At 44.4% G+C, this 17794-nt stretch overlaps 2 protein-coding genes across 2 annotated transcripts in view; both read right to left on the reverse strand.

Moving 5' to 3' along the window:
• Positions 1-17390, reverse strand: part of LOC148021806 (RNA polymerase II subunit B1 CTD phosphatase RPAP2-like protein) — a 31966-nt gene extending 14576 nt beyond the window's left edge. Inside the window, exons 1-3 of the mRNA XM_087697324.1 lie at positions 15862-17390; positions 15587-15786; positions 15237-15500 (exon numbers count right to left, since the gene is read on the reverse strand). Coding sequence (XP_087553450.1) covers positions 15237-15500; positions 15587-15786; positions 15862-17329 — 1932 coding nt within the window. The 5' untranslated portion in view covers positions 17330-17390. The remainder of the gene's footprint in view (positions 1-15236; positions 15501-15586; positions 15787-15861) is intronic.
• LOC148021807 (uncharacterized) lies at positions 3476-7113 on the reverse strand. Its single transcript, XM_087697325.1, has one exon. The coding sequence runs from the start codon at positions 6113-6115 to the stop codon at positions 4175-4177; it is 1941 nt and encodes a 646-aa protein (XP_087553451.1). The 5' UTR covers positions 6116-7113; the 3' UTR covers positions 3476-4174.
• Positions 17391-17794: the final 404 nt, after the last annotated feature.

Consider the following 17794-nt stretch of genomic DNA (forward strand, 5'->3'; position numbering starts at 1 on the left):
CCGAACTGACAATTTTCTCTCCTGTCTGCAGTCACTGTAGTCTTTCTCTCTCCTACAAGCTGTCTTGCCTGCGTTTTCAGTATTTCTCTGCTTCATGCTCCGTTTTTAGTCTTTCTCTCTCCTGCAGGCTGTCCTACCTGCGTTTTTAGTCTTTCTCTCTCCTGCAAGCTGTCTTACCTGCGTTTTTAGTCTTTCTCTCTCCTGCAGGCTCCGTTTTTAGTCTTTCTCCCTCCTCATTGCGATCTACATTAGATCCAGCTTCTCACTGTTGTGTTTGCTGGTGTTCAACATCCGGAGGCTGCCTTGCTGCAATTCAGGATCCGTTCGGAGTACGACACACTCTCCAGCTCATTACCCCTGCCCTGATCCTAGAGATACAGGAGTTCGAGGTTCAGTATTCATTCACTACATAGTGTGTTTGTTGCATGAGCATCATATTATTAGTAGTCATATCATTTCATTTATTCACTGTGTTCATTGTCTCTGAGTTACTCTAAGCCAAACCTAACTGTGTTCTGTTTATCAGTCTGTGCTTTGTCGTACGGTTTCTGTTTATGTTTCTGTGTTAGGGCATTTTTCTTTACACCTGTGTCGCATGTGACGCCCTCCTACTCCCGCTACTCCCGCCTGCCCCGCCTATGTCGCCCGTCTGCTCCCGCTTCTCCCGCTTGCTCCGCCTACCACACCTGCCTCGCCTAGGCCCTACGTGCTCCCACCTACCTAGCATGCAGTCCACCTCTCTTGCCTGCCTGGCCTGACTCCCGCCCGCAATTAGGTGAGATGCGAGGAATCTCGACTCTCATGTTGAAATTTTGGCTGCAAATTTTGGCTGCAATTTTATTGAACTTTGACACATGAATGTTGAAATTTTGGCTGCAAATTTCTGCAATTTCATTGAAATTTACTGATTATTTGTCACTTCTATATAGATGGCAGCATTGACATCTATGGGATCTTCATCATCCTCAACAGGTACTTCATCAACAACTAGACGAAGTCGAAGCACTACTTGGACATGGTGGGATGAGGTAGATGCAGGGATGCCATTGAGAGGTGGAGGGGCTCGCCCTTGGAAATGCAAACTTTGCTCTTATGCTCACACTAGTGGGGCTGATAAAGTGAAAGCCTATCTTCTACATGAGGAGAGGAAAGAAGTGTGTTTTTGCACCAATGTATCAATTGAGAAAAGGCATGAGTTACTTAACCGCATAGCCACTTCTATGGGAAATTCACATGCCACGAGGACGCCAAATATAGCAATGGTTCTAACAACATGGACTCCAAGGCCAGCAAGGCATGGTGCTTCATGCAGAAGACCACTAGGATTAGTGGCTACGCAGCCTTCTCGTGGGCCATCAGTGGCAACAGGTCGTGGTGTTAGACAGAGTTTATTACACACTTCATGGGAACCAAAGAAAAAAAAGGAAACAGATGCAATAGTGACACGCTTTTTTTACCATGACCATATTGTATTCAAATCAGCCGGGTCACCTTATTTTTTAAATATGGTGACAAAGATTGCAGAGTATGGACCCACATATAAGCCCCCTTCATTAGAAACTATCAAGACTACATTGCTTCAAAAGGAGAAAGCAGTCATAGAGATTGCAACAGCAAATATTCACAATCAATGGGCAAGAAATGGAGTGACATTAATAGCAAATGGATGGAGTGACACATGCCATAGGTCCATACATGGTGTTGTCGCATATTCTCGTGGGGATGTATACTTCATTGGTAGTCATGATGCTTTAGAGACTGGAAAGAGTGCATATGTATTGGCATCCAAGTGGTGCGAGGCAGTGCAGGCTATTGGGGCAAAGCAGATGGTGAACCTACAAACAAGGCAGCAGAAAATATTTTAATGGCAATGTATCCATATATCACCTTTAGTCCATGCATGGTGCATTGCTTGAATAACTTGTTGAAGGATATTGGGGACTTGCCATGGATTGCATCTCTTGTTGCGAAAGGCAACAAGATCATCACATTTATATGTAATCATCAATACTTGCATGCTGAGTTTCGCAAGAGAAGTGATAAAGAACTTCTCAAATACTCGGATACACGATTTGCATATAACTTTCTTATGCTTGGTCGATTGCACTATTGCAAAGGTGCAATTAGGGAGCTATTTGCTAGTGATGAGTATGAAAATTGGACCGGGGCTGCCACTGCTACTACTGTGTTATGTAATGCATATGTCTCTAATAGAGATTTTTGGGATGAGGTGAATCGCACCAACCAAATGGTTGATCCTATTATGCACATGTTGAGGCTTGCAGATGTCATGGATCCATGCATTGGGAAGATCTATGAAGGCATGGATCGCATGATTGAGAGGCTGGAGAGTTTGGAACCAAATGCAGACAGGTATAAGCAAATCAGGGAGTTGTGCATCAGCAAATGGAATGAGTATGACTCTCCTCTGCATGCTGCAGCATATGTGATTGATCTTGAGTTTCAAGGAAAGATGCAAGAAAAAGACCTTGGGGTGGTCAAGGCTTGGAACACATTCTTACAAGGCTTTATCCTAGCCATGAAATGCAACACAAAATTAAAAATCAGCTCTCTGTGTACAGAGGATGCACTAGAGGACAGGACAAATATTGGGGCTGCTTTATGATGGGAGGACTACGGGGCAAAAGCTCCAAAGTTACACAGTTTGGCTATTCATATTCTTAGCCAAACAATTAGCTCTTCTTGTTTAAAGCAACTATGGAGCTCATTCAATCACATTCACTCAAAGTATGCAACATTGTTGATTACAATGTTGAATCATAAATGCGACAATCCATTGCTGATTACAATGTTTTGAATCTTTATTATTGTTGAAACTTGATTATTATGTCTCTAATTTCACGAATTATGGTTGATATGATCTCTCTCTAGATTCTAAGACTTAAGTGTTGACTCTCTCTCTCTCTCTCTCTCTCTCTCTCTCTCTCTCTCTCTCTCTCTCTCTCTCTCTCTCTCTCTCTCTCTCTCTCTCTCTCTCTCTCTCACACACACACACACACACACACATATATATGACATTCCCTCCGTTCTCGTTCCCTAACTTCGAGTGTTCCCCCCGTTCCGAGGGGTCCTGTTCCCGTTCCCATTCCCTCCGTTCTCGTTCCCTAACTTTGAGTGTTCCCCCCGTTCCAAGGGGTCCTGTTCCCGTTCCCATTCCCCGTTCCTAGTAACTATGTTCTGAATCCATCATAACAACAAGAAAGTACACATACTCTCTTCTACTAACACTGTCACTATCAACTGTATCTTATTTCTCTCTCATCCATAGCCAATTCTCACAAAGCAAAAAACATCCTAAGGGAAAAACAAGTGCAAGTACAACATTTATTTGCCAGTTAGTACAGTTTGGGCACAAAATTTGTGCAATTTGGGAATTTAGAACATTAAATTATTGAAATTTGATTTTTGGGCATGTATTCCAAGGTACAGCAATCATAGAAACATGAAACGGGGAACGGGAACGGGGACGGAGACGGGAACGCCAAACCTAGGGAACGGGGACGTGGGAACGGGAACGGCATTTAAAAAATCAAAATTCATGAAAAAAAATTAATATTTCACTGATAATCCATGTGGACTCTGGGAGTCTGGAGTGTTAAAACTTAAAACCAAGGTATATAATCCACAAGGACAAATCATTTTAAGTTTTAAGTTTTAACTTTAAGATATCATGCATTATTCTAAAACTACTCATTAGAAATTGAATTGCAACTTAAAAGGCTCAAGAGGTAAGCTATTCAATATAAATAATAAAATCCATAATACATATGCCAAAAATCATAAATGATAAAACAATGAACAATGAACTAAACTTAAAAGTCTAAGCTAAAAGAACATGCCTATGGTACCATTGCCAAAAAACTTAAAAGATTACAAATATGAAATTGAAGTCTAATCTTTGAAAGAACATGCTCATTGCCCCAAAAAAGACTGCAAATATAAAGTCTAATCTCTAGACTAAAGCAAAATGCGGCATGCCGCATGCCAAAATAGCCCAAAGGGCAACTGCAAGACTGCAAGACTCAAGTACAAGTATAATATCGACATGGCACAACTGTCAACAACCCAAGTGTCACAGTGTCATCAATGATCATAATATCATATATAATGTAAATGTGTCATGTATCATGAGACTCGTGATAAGTAAGCTAAATCAAAGATCATGATGGGGCTCTGAGGCTGCTCTAGCCACTCCTGAAGTGCCAGCCTCATCATCATGTGTACCATGAATTGCTGCATCTCCCTCAACATCAGCATGTGTCTCCTCTTCTTGCTGCATCTCCCACTCTGTGAATGGATCAGGCTTTGTTGTCATACTGTTACATAACATCCTCAAATTAGCACTAACGAATACTAGATCGTTTGCCCTCTCCACACCAAGACGGTTCCTCTTCTTTGAAGCAATGTGAGCGTAGGTACTCCACAATTGCTCCAAACAAGAGGAGCTAACTGACTGACTCAAAATACGGATGGCTAGTTGCTGCAACTCAGGACCATCCGAACCATAGTCCTCCCACCACAAAGCTGCCCCAATCTTACAGCAATTCTCCTGTGCATCCCCACAACCAAAAGAACCCCGAAAGGTCCTATAACATGAAAGCTGATCTCTGATCTTTCGTCTAGTGCCATGATCAGGCACTAGACGAGACAATATAAGTCTCCATGCATCCATAACCTCACTGTCATTCTCTTGACCCTTGCCCTGGAACTCAGGATCCACAACAAATGCAGCTGCATGCATGGGTGAGCTATAGGAGTTCCACCTCGTCACAACTAAATGGTGTATTTCCTCATACGCCTCATCATTTGGTGCCAACTCCTGCAACTTTTCATTCAACCTGTCCATAGCCTCATATACCTTGCCAATGCAAGGTTGCATAGCATCCATAACCCTCAATAAATGTACAATGGGTGATACCATAGCATCTATCAGCTTTACATCATCCCAAAAAGTGGAGTTATTTGCTTTCTCCAAGCATAAGATACCTGTAGGAGTATCTGCCAATGTTGATGAGGTAAACTCATCACTAAGAAATAACTGCCTCAAGGCACCACTGCATTCTCTTAACCTGCCTAGCATCAAGAAGTTAAAGGCAAATCTGATATCAGAGTATTTTAAAAGTGTCTTCTTCGACCGCAAAGAAAAGTGATGGCGAAGAAATTGGTGGTTCAAAACAAAGCTAACCATTTGAGCTCCTTGCTCTATGACAGGTGCAATCCATGACAGGTTACCAATATCCTTTAGTAGGTTGTTCAAGCAATGAGCCATACAATATGAAACTGTGATATGTGGATAATATCCCTGAATAATAGCACCTGCTGCCCTATTTGCAGGCTCTCCATCTGCAACAAATCCCACAACATGCTCTGGGCCAATAAGCTCAACACCTGTAACCCACTCTGCTGCAAGTACATCTGCTGACTTTCCTGTCCCCGATGCATCATGTGAAGATATAAAATACATTTCCCCACGAGAATAAGCAACCATACCATGAATGGATCGCTTGCGTGTATCACTCCAACCATCAGCAATCAAGGAAACTCCATTTTTAGCCCACATGCTCTTTCTAGTCACTGCTGCTTGCTCAACAAGGCGCTTTTCCTTGTCGAGCAAAGTGGTGCGTAAGGTCTCTGATGATGGAGGTACATACGAAGGGCCATACTCACCAATCTTCTTGCACATCAATTTAAAATACTCTGACCTGGCTGCACGAAACTGAATGTGGTCATGATAAAAAAAGCGTGCCACTGATGTATCCACCTCTTCCTTCTTCTTGGGATCCCAACTAGCATCAAGTGTGCTTTGTCTACGTGCAACATGTGGCGTTGTTGATGCCATGGCCGATGCAATGCCTGTAGTAGGTGTGGAGGTAGCACTTCCTGATACTGACCCTGCTCTAGATGCATCTGATGGGGATGGTGTCACAAAAGTTGCAGGGTCAACTGCAACACGTCGTGGTCTAGATGCAAGATAAGCTTGTTGACCTGCTACACGGTCACGAAGCTCCCTTTGCTTCTCCAAGGTCACATTTGGACAAAACTGCACCTCTGAATTTGGCTCATGTAGGAGATGAGCTCGGACCTGATTATGCATAAATATTAAAATTTAAAATGGAACAAGTGGCAATTGGTAGTCCATATTCTAATATTTAAGTAACTTTGAAAAATTAAAATCAATAAAAATTTGAAATACAAATGCTCGGCTCAATGGATTACCTTGTTTGCTCCACTAGTTCGCTTGTATGGGCAAAGCTTGCAAGTCCATGGTCGAGATCCTCCACCACTCAAAGGGCGGTCAGCATTTACTTCTTCCCACCATGACCAATCATCAGACCTTCTTCCTCGACCACCAACCCGACGAGCGGGGCGGGAAGATGAAGCCATTTATGATTTCAGGCTGAAAATTGAAGGCCTTAGGTTAAAGAGTCGAGAGAAGGAAAATTTGAAGGCTGAAAATTGATTATTGAAGGCTCGAGAGAAGGGAGAAGGCTCAAGAGTCAAGACTCACTCAAGAGTCGAGAGAGAAGGGAAAGGGAGAGAAGGGAGAAGAAGAAGAAGGTTCATGGAAGAAGGAAGAAGAGAAGGGAGAAGTGAAGAGAAGTTAGAAGGAAGAAGAGAAGGTAGAAGGAAGAAGAGAAGGAAGAGAAGAAAGAATAAGAAGAGAAAGAAAAAGAAGGAAGAGAAGGAAGAGGTTGGAGGTGGGAGGAGAAAGAAGAGAAAGAAGAAGAAGGAAGAGAGGGAAGAGAAGGAAGAAGGTGGCTGGGCCTAGGGCAGGAGAACTGGGCCAGGCTGAGGCGGGAGCAGGCTGCAGGAGAAATGGGCCAGGCGGGTGCAGGCGAGAGCAGGCGGGACGCAGGCGGGAGCAGACGGAATGCAGGCGGGAGCAGATGGAACAGCGCGAAGAATAATACAGGGCGCGGGCGAAAACTAGGCGCAGGCACTTGCCACGTGGCGTTCCCTGTCACGTTTCAAACACGGAACGCAGCAGGGAACGTTCCGTTTTTGGGAAACGCGGTCCGAGCCGGAAACATGCCGGGGACGGCGATTCTGCGTGCCGGGGGGCCGTTCCGGCCGTTTCCTGTCACTATGACAGCAATGCATTGCTGTTTTGTGCAAATTTTGAGATTACATTCTCTATCTTGTGTTGGGATTTTAGTGCTCGTGTGAGTACAGTTCATACTTCAGCTTGGAAGTGTTTGTTTGCAGATTTTATGCATTTTATCGCAACAATGACACAACAAGGTCACCATGATCATAGCAACATTTTGGCCGTCTTGAAGAGGACAAATTGGATGGCAACACTTAGTGTTTGTGGAGTTTATGGTGTGCAATCTATTGGTTGCTAAAGATCTTTGGGATTATGTGGCCAATGATTTGGCTAGACCACAGGGAAGATTGCTCCTCAAACACCTCCAAGAGGTGCTAGAGGACAGCCAGCTACATCTATTGCTGCTGCCCCCATTCCTCCTACAACCAAACAGAGGAGATGGGACTCCAAAGATGCACAAGCCTTGTCTTCAATTGCTCTATCAGTCAAAAGAGCAATAATACCTCTTATTCAATCTTGTAAGACCTCGAAGGCAGCATGGGATGTTCTTGAGCACGTGCTTGCAGCTAGGAATGAGACCAAAGTCTCTTAGTTGAGAAGAGGGTTGGTAAATGCACACGTGGACAAGAGTGATGACATGACAAATCACCTTACCTACATACAGAATTTGAGAGAATTGTTGCTGAATATTGATGAGGTGATAACCAATGAAAAGATGGCCAACATCACACTCAACTCTCTTCCAAAGTCTTATGTCAGTTTCCATACTCCATTGAATTTGTCTTTTGAGTGGGGCACAACAGCCTCTCATATTCGTGGAGTTAACCGACCTCTTGTTGCAAGAGCAACAGACTCAAAAGAATATGGCTATGAGATAAAGTGATATAGCTATGCTCTCAAGGTATAAAGGCAAAGGCAAAGGCAAGCAACAAGGGAAAAATCAGCCCAAAGCTTATGTGGGACAGCCATGTAGCAAGGTTGCCCAAGACACATTAGTACAGTTGTGATGACTGCTACAAATGGATCTAATATTCAACTCTTATGGATGTATTATTTGTGACTCGCATTACTAAAAATCTTCTTTCAATTTCAGCTTTTAATAAGCAAGGCTTTCAAGTCATCTTTGAAGATGACACATGTATTGTCAGAGATAAGAGAGCTTGATTACCCTCTTCGTTTATCTAGGACTTTGTACAAAAGTCTCTTCTTGCTGGATACTTATGACAAGAGATCTGGTCTTGCTCTGACAACCAGTACACTTACTCCTGCTATGCAAAATGTAGAGCTTTGGCATACTTGGTACGGTCATATGAGCTTTGGTAGTCTAATGACACTTCAGTGTTGTCAAATGGTGGATGCTTTGCCTACCTCTAGTTGTTACTCCACCTTCCCATGTGACGGGTGTATAGTTGGAAAAATGCATCACTTTGCTTTTAAGAAGGATAGTGCAATGTGTGCTATCCGAATAATGTAGCTAATACACTATGATGTGTGTTGCCCTATGCCAACTAGAGCTCTTAATTGTCATTTGTATTTTGTCACTTTTAGAGATGACTACTCTCGTTACACATGGGTGTATAGCCTAAAGGCAAAGTCAAATGTATTTTTACACTTCAAACATTTGGTTGCAAAATTGGAAGCAAAAATAGGTTTGAAGATGCAAACACTAGGCAGGGATCGAGGGGGAGAGTACATGTCTCATGTATTTGATGTTGAGCTAAAATATGCATTGCTTGCTGATTAGCTCTTAAACAACTCCAAAACACACTAAAAATGCTCTTTTAGAGTAAAACCCTAAAACGGGGAGTGGTTCGAGAGAGTTCTGTGGAAACCCTAAAACGGGGAGTGGTTCGAGAGAGTTTAGTGGAAAACCTAATTTTAGGGGCGCCCTTCCACATCTATAAATAGACAGGCTGCCCCCATTCAGCCATCATTCTTGCTTGCAAGTTACACCAGCCCACACACCCTCTGCTGCTGTGGCGCCCAGTTTCCAGCCTACAGCCCGTCTCCATCTCTTGTCCAGCCATCATCGACTGCAGCCACATTATCTTCAGCCTGTCCATTGTTGTAGGCGACAGCTCTCAGCTGCTGGTGACTACTCCAGACTGTCCCAGACTGCTGTTCAGCCTGCTGTCCATCATCTCTAGGGTCAGCCAGCCTGCATTTTCAGCATTGCAGGCCCTAACACTCTCAAACACTGTTTCAGCCTGCTGTTTACAGCAGATTATGCACAGTTTCCAGCCTCCGATCGGTGGTACACTGCTGTGTTTACCAATTTCCAGCCTCCAGACTACTGCGTTTTGGTGACCAACCTGCTGCCATTCACTATTCAGCACTCCTACACTCCGACTGGTGGTCACAAACTTGGGATCTGTCTTCGGTGGACATCACACTCCAACATTGCTTTGCCCTTTAGCACACTGTACACTCTAACATTCATTTACAGCATTCATTCACTTCAGAGTGGTGTTCTCTCTCTCCCTTCTTCTGTTTGTGTTTGAATTTCTATGTTTGAGTTTTGAGTTTTGCATTTAGGGTTTGAGTTTTTGAGTTTTGCATTTAGGGTTTGAGTTTTGCCCTCTGTGTCTGTGTTTATCACTTTGTATTTTTGTCGTGGTCGTACACTCTGTGTGTCCTCAGTGCAAACCCTAGCAGTTTCCTTCACATGGTATCAGAGCCGACGCTCTTGTAAAGAGTATCCTGCGGATATTGTGGAGAGCTAGTCTTTGTGCGAGGCACACAATACCGCTCGTAACCGAATCACAATGTCCCAGACACCTTATCACACCTCTTATCATCTTTCCAAAACCTTGGATTACACTCCACATCTGCATCACACACCCTAGGGGTTGGATCTTCCATCTCCGCTCCTAGCCCCTTTTCCTTCCCCATCTCTTTCACTACCCCTGAGGGATTGGTTGATTGGTATGCAGGTTCCGATCCCGTTGAACTTCATGCATCCATCTCACCTTCCTCTCCACCTCGTCAGGCATTCCCTTGGCCGAGCTCTACTACTAGACATACGCGATGGTAGCCACCTCCTTCGACTCGCATGCCTCTCGGTCCTTTCGGATACCCTAGGTCAGTCTAGCATTTATTTTTTGCACTCTTAGAGTCGGGTCCATAGGATTCATTATCCTTAGTTTTTCCATTTTTTTGTCTTCTGCTACATTTCCTCACACACATACACACTCATTGCATTTATTTTGAGTTAGATTTTCTTTATGTTTTGTTTTGCTTTGGAGCATCTCACCACTAATCTCTGTGTTTGTAGATTCTCATCTCTTTTACAAGGTTTTGTCTTTCAGTGTAGGGCTAACTTGCAAATTGCTTTGGTCCTCCCTGGGCTAGAGACGTGGGGATGCGCACCGTTCCTTTCATGGTTTCATCACCCTAGGAGTGCTTGCTCTTCTTCCAGCATGGCGGTTTCCCTTCCCGAGGCGGATCGTGCAGCATCTCTCTCGATGTTATCATGGCGGTGACTTCTACCTTGCTCTTCTAGCGGGATGCTTCATCCACTTCATCTTCTTTCATTCCTTATGGTTCTCGGCACCATATGAAGACCGACATCAGGCTCCTCTTCCTTCTTCGGCATCTACATCCAAGTTGAGAGGGGGTTCCTACCCTTCTTGGTATTCTATAGGCTTCAGCACTTTGTCTTCAACATCGGCTTCTTCTCCCTGTTGTACCTTACTCTTTGCATTGCATGATTACATCATCCTTGTACTAGGGAGCTTGGGCAAGTGAACAATTTCCCCACGAGGGACACTGTCCAAGTGGCACCTGCTGCATGTAGCATACTTTGCATCTCATTGTGCAGAGCACCACTTTTGCGGATCCTAAGCTGTTTCCACCGGCGGCTATTGTTACCACACCACCATCCTTCTTCATCACATGGATACCTCATCACCTATTTTTCCACGTCATCGACACCCTAAGTGGATGGGTTAGCTTATACTATTTTGTGATGTGTTGAGTGTACCCTCCCTACTCCCGTCTTCTGGGTCACTTTTACTCAATCGGCCACATCCCATCAAATTTACTTCACTTATTCAAAAAAAAAAAAAAAATCCATGTAGTTCCATCCGCCTTTGTAGGGCTTGGTAGGCCACTGGGCAGCCAACGTACACCCTTTGTCCGATACGCTGTCCTCTCTCGGGTGACTACTTGGATTCCCTTGGTAAAATAACCATCGCCTCTGTAGTCTTGGTAGGCCACTGGGCAGCCGATGTGCACCCTTTGTCCAATGCCTTGGTTGCTTTGGGGTGGGACGCCTTGGGGTACATAAACATCACAATGGCTGGCCTAACCTTTCAACTCAGTTTTAGACTTAAGAGGGGGTGTTGAGCTAAAATATGCATTACTTGCTGATTAGCCTCTTAGATAGTCCCAAAACACACTAAAAATGCTCTTTTAGAGTAAAACCCTATAACAGGGAGCGGTTCGAGAGAGTTCAGTGGAAACCCTAAAACGGGGAGCGGTTCGAGAGAGTTCAATGGAAAACCTAATTTTTGGGGTGCCCTTCCATATCTATAAATAGACATGCTGCCCCCATTCAGCCATCATCCTTGTTTGCAAGTTATACCAACCCACACACCCTCTCCTACTGTTGGCGCCCAGTTTCCAGCCTGCAGCCCGCCTCCATCTGCTGTCCAGCCATCATCGACTGCAGCCACATTATCTTCAGCCTGTCCATTGCTGCAGGTGACTGCTCCAAATTGTCCCAGACTGCTGTTCAGCCTACTTTCCATCATCTCTAGGGCCAGCCAGCCTGCGTTTTCAGCATTGCAGGCCCTAACTCTCTCAGACACTATTTCAGCCTACTGTTTACAACAGATTGTGCACAGTTTTCAGCCTCCGATCGATGGTACACTGCTGCCTGCATTTACCAATCTCCAGCCTCCAAACTGCTGCATTTTGGAGACCAGCCTACTGCCATTCACTATTCAGCACTCCTACACTCCGACTGGTGGTCACAGACTTGGGATCCGTCTTCGGTGGACGTCACACTTCAACATTGCTCTGCCCTTGAGCACACTGTACACTCTTACATTCATTTACAGCATTCATTCACTTCAGAGTTGTGTTCTCTCTCTCCCTTCTTTTGTTTGTGTTTGAGTTTCTGTGTTTGAGTTTTGATTTTTGCATTTAGGGTTTGAGTTTTTGAGTTTTGCGTTTAGGGTTTGAGTTTTGCCCTCTGTGTCTGTGTTTCTCTCTTTGTGTTTCTGTCGTGGTTGTACACTTTGTGTGTCCTCAGTGCAAACCCTAGCAATTTCCTTCACATTTGAGACATTTTTGCTTGAGCATGCATTACATATCAAGCCACTGTGAGGATGATACCTCAACAGAATGGGGTGGCTGAAAGAAAAAATCGCACACTCCTAGAAATAACCAAATGTATGCTGAAAAGCAAAAGGGTTTCCATACAAGTCTTGGCTTGAGGGCCTTCAGTGTGCAAATCATGTACTTAATTGTGCTCTGACTGAAGCACTCAAGACAATCACTCCTTATGAGACATGGCAGCCCAGCTGGAGAACAGGGCTACCCAAGTAGGAGACAACTACACTGGTACAAAACTTGGCACCAAAAGGGAGCTGACTGCTCAAATGCAGATCTGTCCAGGTGCTGTCCTGGAAACAGGTTGGCAAGCCTGCAGAATAGGGCCACCCAGGGAGCTAATCAGCCATCCACAGCAAGAAAACCTGCCGCCTAGGTAAGGATGATGGTCTGCCCAGCAAACACAGATCAGTAATGACTGCCTGCACTCAAACGCAAATCTGCCCCACAAAATGCAAATTGGAAAGAGCAGAAAATAGGCCCCCAGCTCTGAATAATGGCCACCAGTCCTGAATAATGGCTGTGCAGCCTGTATGAAGGCCACCCAGCCTGTCAAAAGCCGCCCAGGTGTAGTAATAACACCACCCAGCCTGAATGATGGCCACCCAAGTCAAAACAAAACACAAATCTATCCCTAGTAAACGCAGCCTAAAGGGCTGGAAACAGGCTGCCCTGCCTTGTTTGATGACAAATGAAGTGCTGCAACACATATGGATGGCACCCGGAAAGTTTCTTTGCGGACAGCACGTTCCTCTTCAAGATCTCTTGCTCCCATGCATGGCTCTAATACCATTTGAGAGTGCGCAACAGAAAGAGGAAAGTGAACACAGAAAGGAGGAGACAGAGAGAACACAGGAGAGAGAAGCAACAATGTGACTACAATGACTAAAGGTACAAGGCTGCAACAGTCAGCCCCAACACGAAACTCTAGACGTCAGTGTGGGTGCCAAATGGCAATAGGGGAATGAGAGAATAAGGAGGGCTGGCTAATCACAAAGGATCAATGATGGATAATGAGAATGGGAGGATAGGCCACCTATATATGGGCAAAAAGTGGCAAAACTCTAAATAGGGGCAAAAAGTGCCCAAAATGAAGAACACCTCCTTCGCAAAAAGCATTGGATATGATAGCCTGTTTTATAATGCATCATATAAGTATGGCAGCAGAAGGGATATGCAAACAGAAGACAGAAAAGCAGCAAGCTGAAGGGGAAAGATGAAGGCGATAAATTCAGAGTCTCACACTGATGATGAACAAGGCCGATATAAAGAAAGCCGCTTTACGTGCTCATGTGTATAGCCACAGCCAATGCTCAATGCCTCCTTTGCCACATGCCACCACTTCTCTGCCTTTGGCAGATGGCTGCTGTCCATCCTGGCCACTGACCGCTGCTTGTCCTATTCTGTCAAATTGCCATCCTTGGCTGCCCATCTGCTTGAGGTCATCCAAGCCCAGAGGACACAAGTTGGGCACCAATAAAATCAAGCTGCAGAGAATGTGAACTAATTAAAAATGGAAAGGCCATCGACCACTACATCATTTCCATCATACTTTGCATTCCTTTGACTCAGACACAGTGTAGAGATTCAAGAAGCATATGATGATCATTCTAGAATCCTGGACCATATTGGTTGGTCACTTAAAAGCACAAGACAGCAGGCAGCAGGCAACCCACCCTAAGCACCATTTCTAGACCTTGGTTGTTGGTCAGTTTAAGTTGACGCCTAACTGCCTCAACCTTAGGCACTGAGAGGAAACCTTCAGACTTGGAGGATTGGAGCATTATTACTAGCTAGGTTTTGTGAGCGTCTTCATATGTGAGTGAACCTAGAGCCAGGACAAACATCAGAGATGCCCTAGCCTTTTATCAGGCATGGAAACTCTTCAGTAGCCCCTTGTATCTGAGCATCTATCGAATGTACTGGTCACTATTGTCATGATATAGACAATAGCCCTCTTCAGTCAGTATGAGTTTCTCTGTTGCTAACTTTGGTTGTAAGTGTGGAATGTCTCCAGTTGTCCCAAGTTGTGTGGGTGAAGAAAAACAAATGTCAAATAGTATCCTGTTCCATAGTGATACGTGTCTACATGGAAGGGAGGCAAAATCAGTCGATCACTATTGACTAGGTGTTTTATTAGGGTGTGTTATGCTGCAGAAATCTCAGGAGTTGAGAGTCAGCACACATGCCATTCCATCCATAACCTCTGCCAATATGCATTCCAGTCATGCAATTGTCTGTGCAATGTTATCAGTTTGCAGTAGCTTTGTTCGGGTTCTACACAAGATGCCACCAAATAGGGATCCAGCCGAGTGAAGCAGTGTTATCTTTGTAGAAGCAGTAGCATGCAATCAGACCTTTGCTGCATGTAAGATACGGCTCTCAGTGTTTTACTGTTCTGTTTGTTCAACAGTTTAGGCAATTGCTATACTTTCCAGTCAAGTACTTCTAAAACAACTTAAGGCTAAAAGAAAATCACCTGTATAATCCTAGTCAAAAAGGTCCACCGAGGAGTGTTACAAAATTGAAATTTTGCTAGAAATGCTATTATTGTAGGTTCATAACACGCGATGCCCATGACCTCATACAAGACAAACTCAAACACCATGCTCATATTCTCGCATCATCATATGAAGAAGATGAACCCATTCTTCACATTTATCCTAACTTAAGTCATTACTTGAGGCAAATGCAAGAAAAATAGATGGACTGTGAGAAATTTGGTCAGACGGGCAGCCTATACAGCTCTGATAATTTCAATTTAGGGATGAACGAGATAAGCACTTTAATGATGAATGAGACAATCACATCAGAAAAGAAGAGATTATACCATAGCCTGCTCGAGTGTGGAAATAGGAATAGAAAGATGAAGGGTTTCCACTAAACCAGTAAGTGCTCTTGATATACAGCCAGCCAGGGTCCTTTGAATCTCAGCAGAAACGCCATCACCAATAATCAACTGTCTCATGTATTCCTTCCCATTCACTGATGTGAATTCCTCCTGTTCACTAGGGTCCCTGCCATATATATATGCTATGGACGCAGCAGAAATCCACCCATCCAGGGCCATCCATAAGGTCCCAAATACTGAGAGCTGTAAAAATTAAAGATTATCAACACCAGATTCAGCAATTATTGCATGCATAATGGTCCATTTTCTAATACCGTAAAAGAACAGACCTCTGGTTTAAAATCCTCTGGAGGAGCAGAATACCAACAATCTTTGGGATCAAACTCTTCAGTGAGGTCATCTGTGAGCACTGCTTCAGAGTCTATTTCTGCCTGTGAATCCGCTACTTTACTTTGTAAGCGCTGAGTAAAGGGGGCCATTTGTAGCTCATCTTGGGAATTGGACAGTATGCTTATACCAGCCCTTGCAACTACACCCACTCAGTCAGGACTAGAAGAGAACACACATAGAGAGCAACCTAAATAAGTAGATGGCATACACCAACCTGCTTTTGTGGAGTCAACTTCTCCTTGTGCCACAGCTTCTGCTGCCTCAGCTAATGCAGCTATTAAAGCCTCTGCATTTTCTAACCTGTTATTCCTGAAGCCCAACTCTTGCTGGCTCAGACCCTGACTCCCTGAATCTACATGCATTGGCTTTCCTTTGTTATCAGCCAAAGCTTCCTGCTTGACAGACTGAGTGGAATAGGATATCTGTTCGACCAGCTTCCCTTCTTTTTGATCAGCCCAGGACACGCGATTTTGCTTTTTCAAATGTTCCTGTGCTACTTGTGAACATGTCACCTGCACATCTGCTGTTTGAGACTTTCCATCCAACAAAAGCTCGGAATATGGAGTACTGTTGCCCTGTTTGATCCCTCGTGTTCCAGCAGAAGAACATTCCATCAATACAGTAGAAGTGAAAGATCCATCTGAACTTGCAGGCACATGGAGCTCAGAATTTGGGATGCTACTGTCCTGAACTTTCCTTGGTGTTCCCACAGAAGTCCCGGCCTCCTTGCCTGTTTCGAATGTGTTGTGTTTCTTGGGCTGTCTGGACAGGCTGGTTGGTTTGTTTCCTCCAGAAGACTGTCTTGAAGCCAACCTCCCATGCTCTCTACGTGGTATATAACCTTCAATTGCATTTGAATAGCCGCCTCCATGGACTTTTGTGAGTTGGACATCTTTTTGTCCATGGATTATGATCTCAGACATAAATTCCATACCTTCTGCGCTTGCTGTGACTCCTGTATCAATAGTGTTGGCCGAAGGCCTCTGTTGATCACCTCCAGCTCTGCTTATCCATTGCTTCAGCTCATCAGAAACCAACTTTTCGGAGCCGAAATGATTCTCCTTTTCTTTACTGTTGGTTTTCTGGTTGTTTTGAGACTCTGAGACCGCACCTTGCAACATATCCAACTGGACAGAATTCCCATCTTGTCCTGGAGCTTCGCAAATGAGGAAAAAAGAACCTTCCATCTCTGTATTGTTACCATCAGATTTCTTTGACGAGGCTTTCCCCACATTGTCGATGGTAGGCCTCACATGGTCCTTCTTGTCTTCTGATTCATTCAAGCAGAGGTCTCTAAAGGATTCCCCAAGCTCGATCATGCGCTGGCCGTCTGCAAAAACATCACGCTCAGGATTGAGGGATGCCGAGAAGCTCCGGCTAGCCACAAGGCACTCTGCGGAGCAGAAGAGCTTGGCTTCCTGCAGGTCGTACACCTTGTGCTCACGGAGGGAGATGCGGTGGCGGCCCTTGCGAGGGAAATGCTCGGGCAAGGGCCTGGTGCACAGGGGGAAGCCACAGAGCTTGACAATGGAGCGCTCGGTGACAACGTCGGCGTACTCGTTCTGCGTGAGGAGGCGGCCGGCCGTCTCCAATTGAGCCTCGCTGAAGAGGCCCTCTAGCAATTGTAGTTGGACAGAATACACAGAGGACTTAAGCTTCGACAGGCTAGTCTCAGACGCCATGGCGATGGTGGCTCTTCCGTCTGTCTGAGTGTATCTACTATACGATTTGTTTTTTTTATGCCTTATATATGCGCTCCTGACGAAGGCGGCGTCTGCACAGAAAACATTTTTTGCTTTGTCAATTGTAATTATTCGTTTACTTAAAATACTTAAATTTTACTCTGAAATTAGAAGCCTTTTCTTTGCTTGATGAATAATTTATTATGAGCATTGGACGTTAGGGGCAAATGCTTATTACAATGGTACTGTGTGACAAGGTGGCTCTTGGCCCAGAAAATTTGCCCTAGTTAACTTCTTTTTTTTAATAATCCAATGTATGGTTGTATATAATAAAAACAAGATCGAGTATATTTACATCACAACCTCTTGAACAGAAACCCTGACAAAAAGACAAAAGTTTAAAGGCATGTTAAAACCTATTAGTTGGCGAAGCTCTTATAGGCTTCTTCAAAGACATGGCCACCA

The sequence above is a fragment of the Lygodium microphyllum genome, chromosome 17 (genome assembly GCF_053477565.2).
Source record: "Lygodium microphyllum isolate KBCC chromosome 17, Lygodium_microphyllum_v1.1.10, whole genome shotgun sequence".
NCBI classification, from domain to species: Eukaryota; Viridiplantae; Streptophyta; class Polypodiopsida; order Schizaeales; family Lygodiaceae; genus Lygodium; species Lygodium microphyllum.

Bases quoted from the DNA above. Each gene is read 5' to 3' on its own strand.
- LOC148021807 (XM_087697325.1), bottom strand. From the start codon at position 6,115: ATGCATAATCAGGTCCGAGCTCATCTCCTACATGAGCCAAATTCAGAG.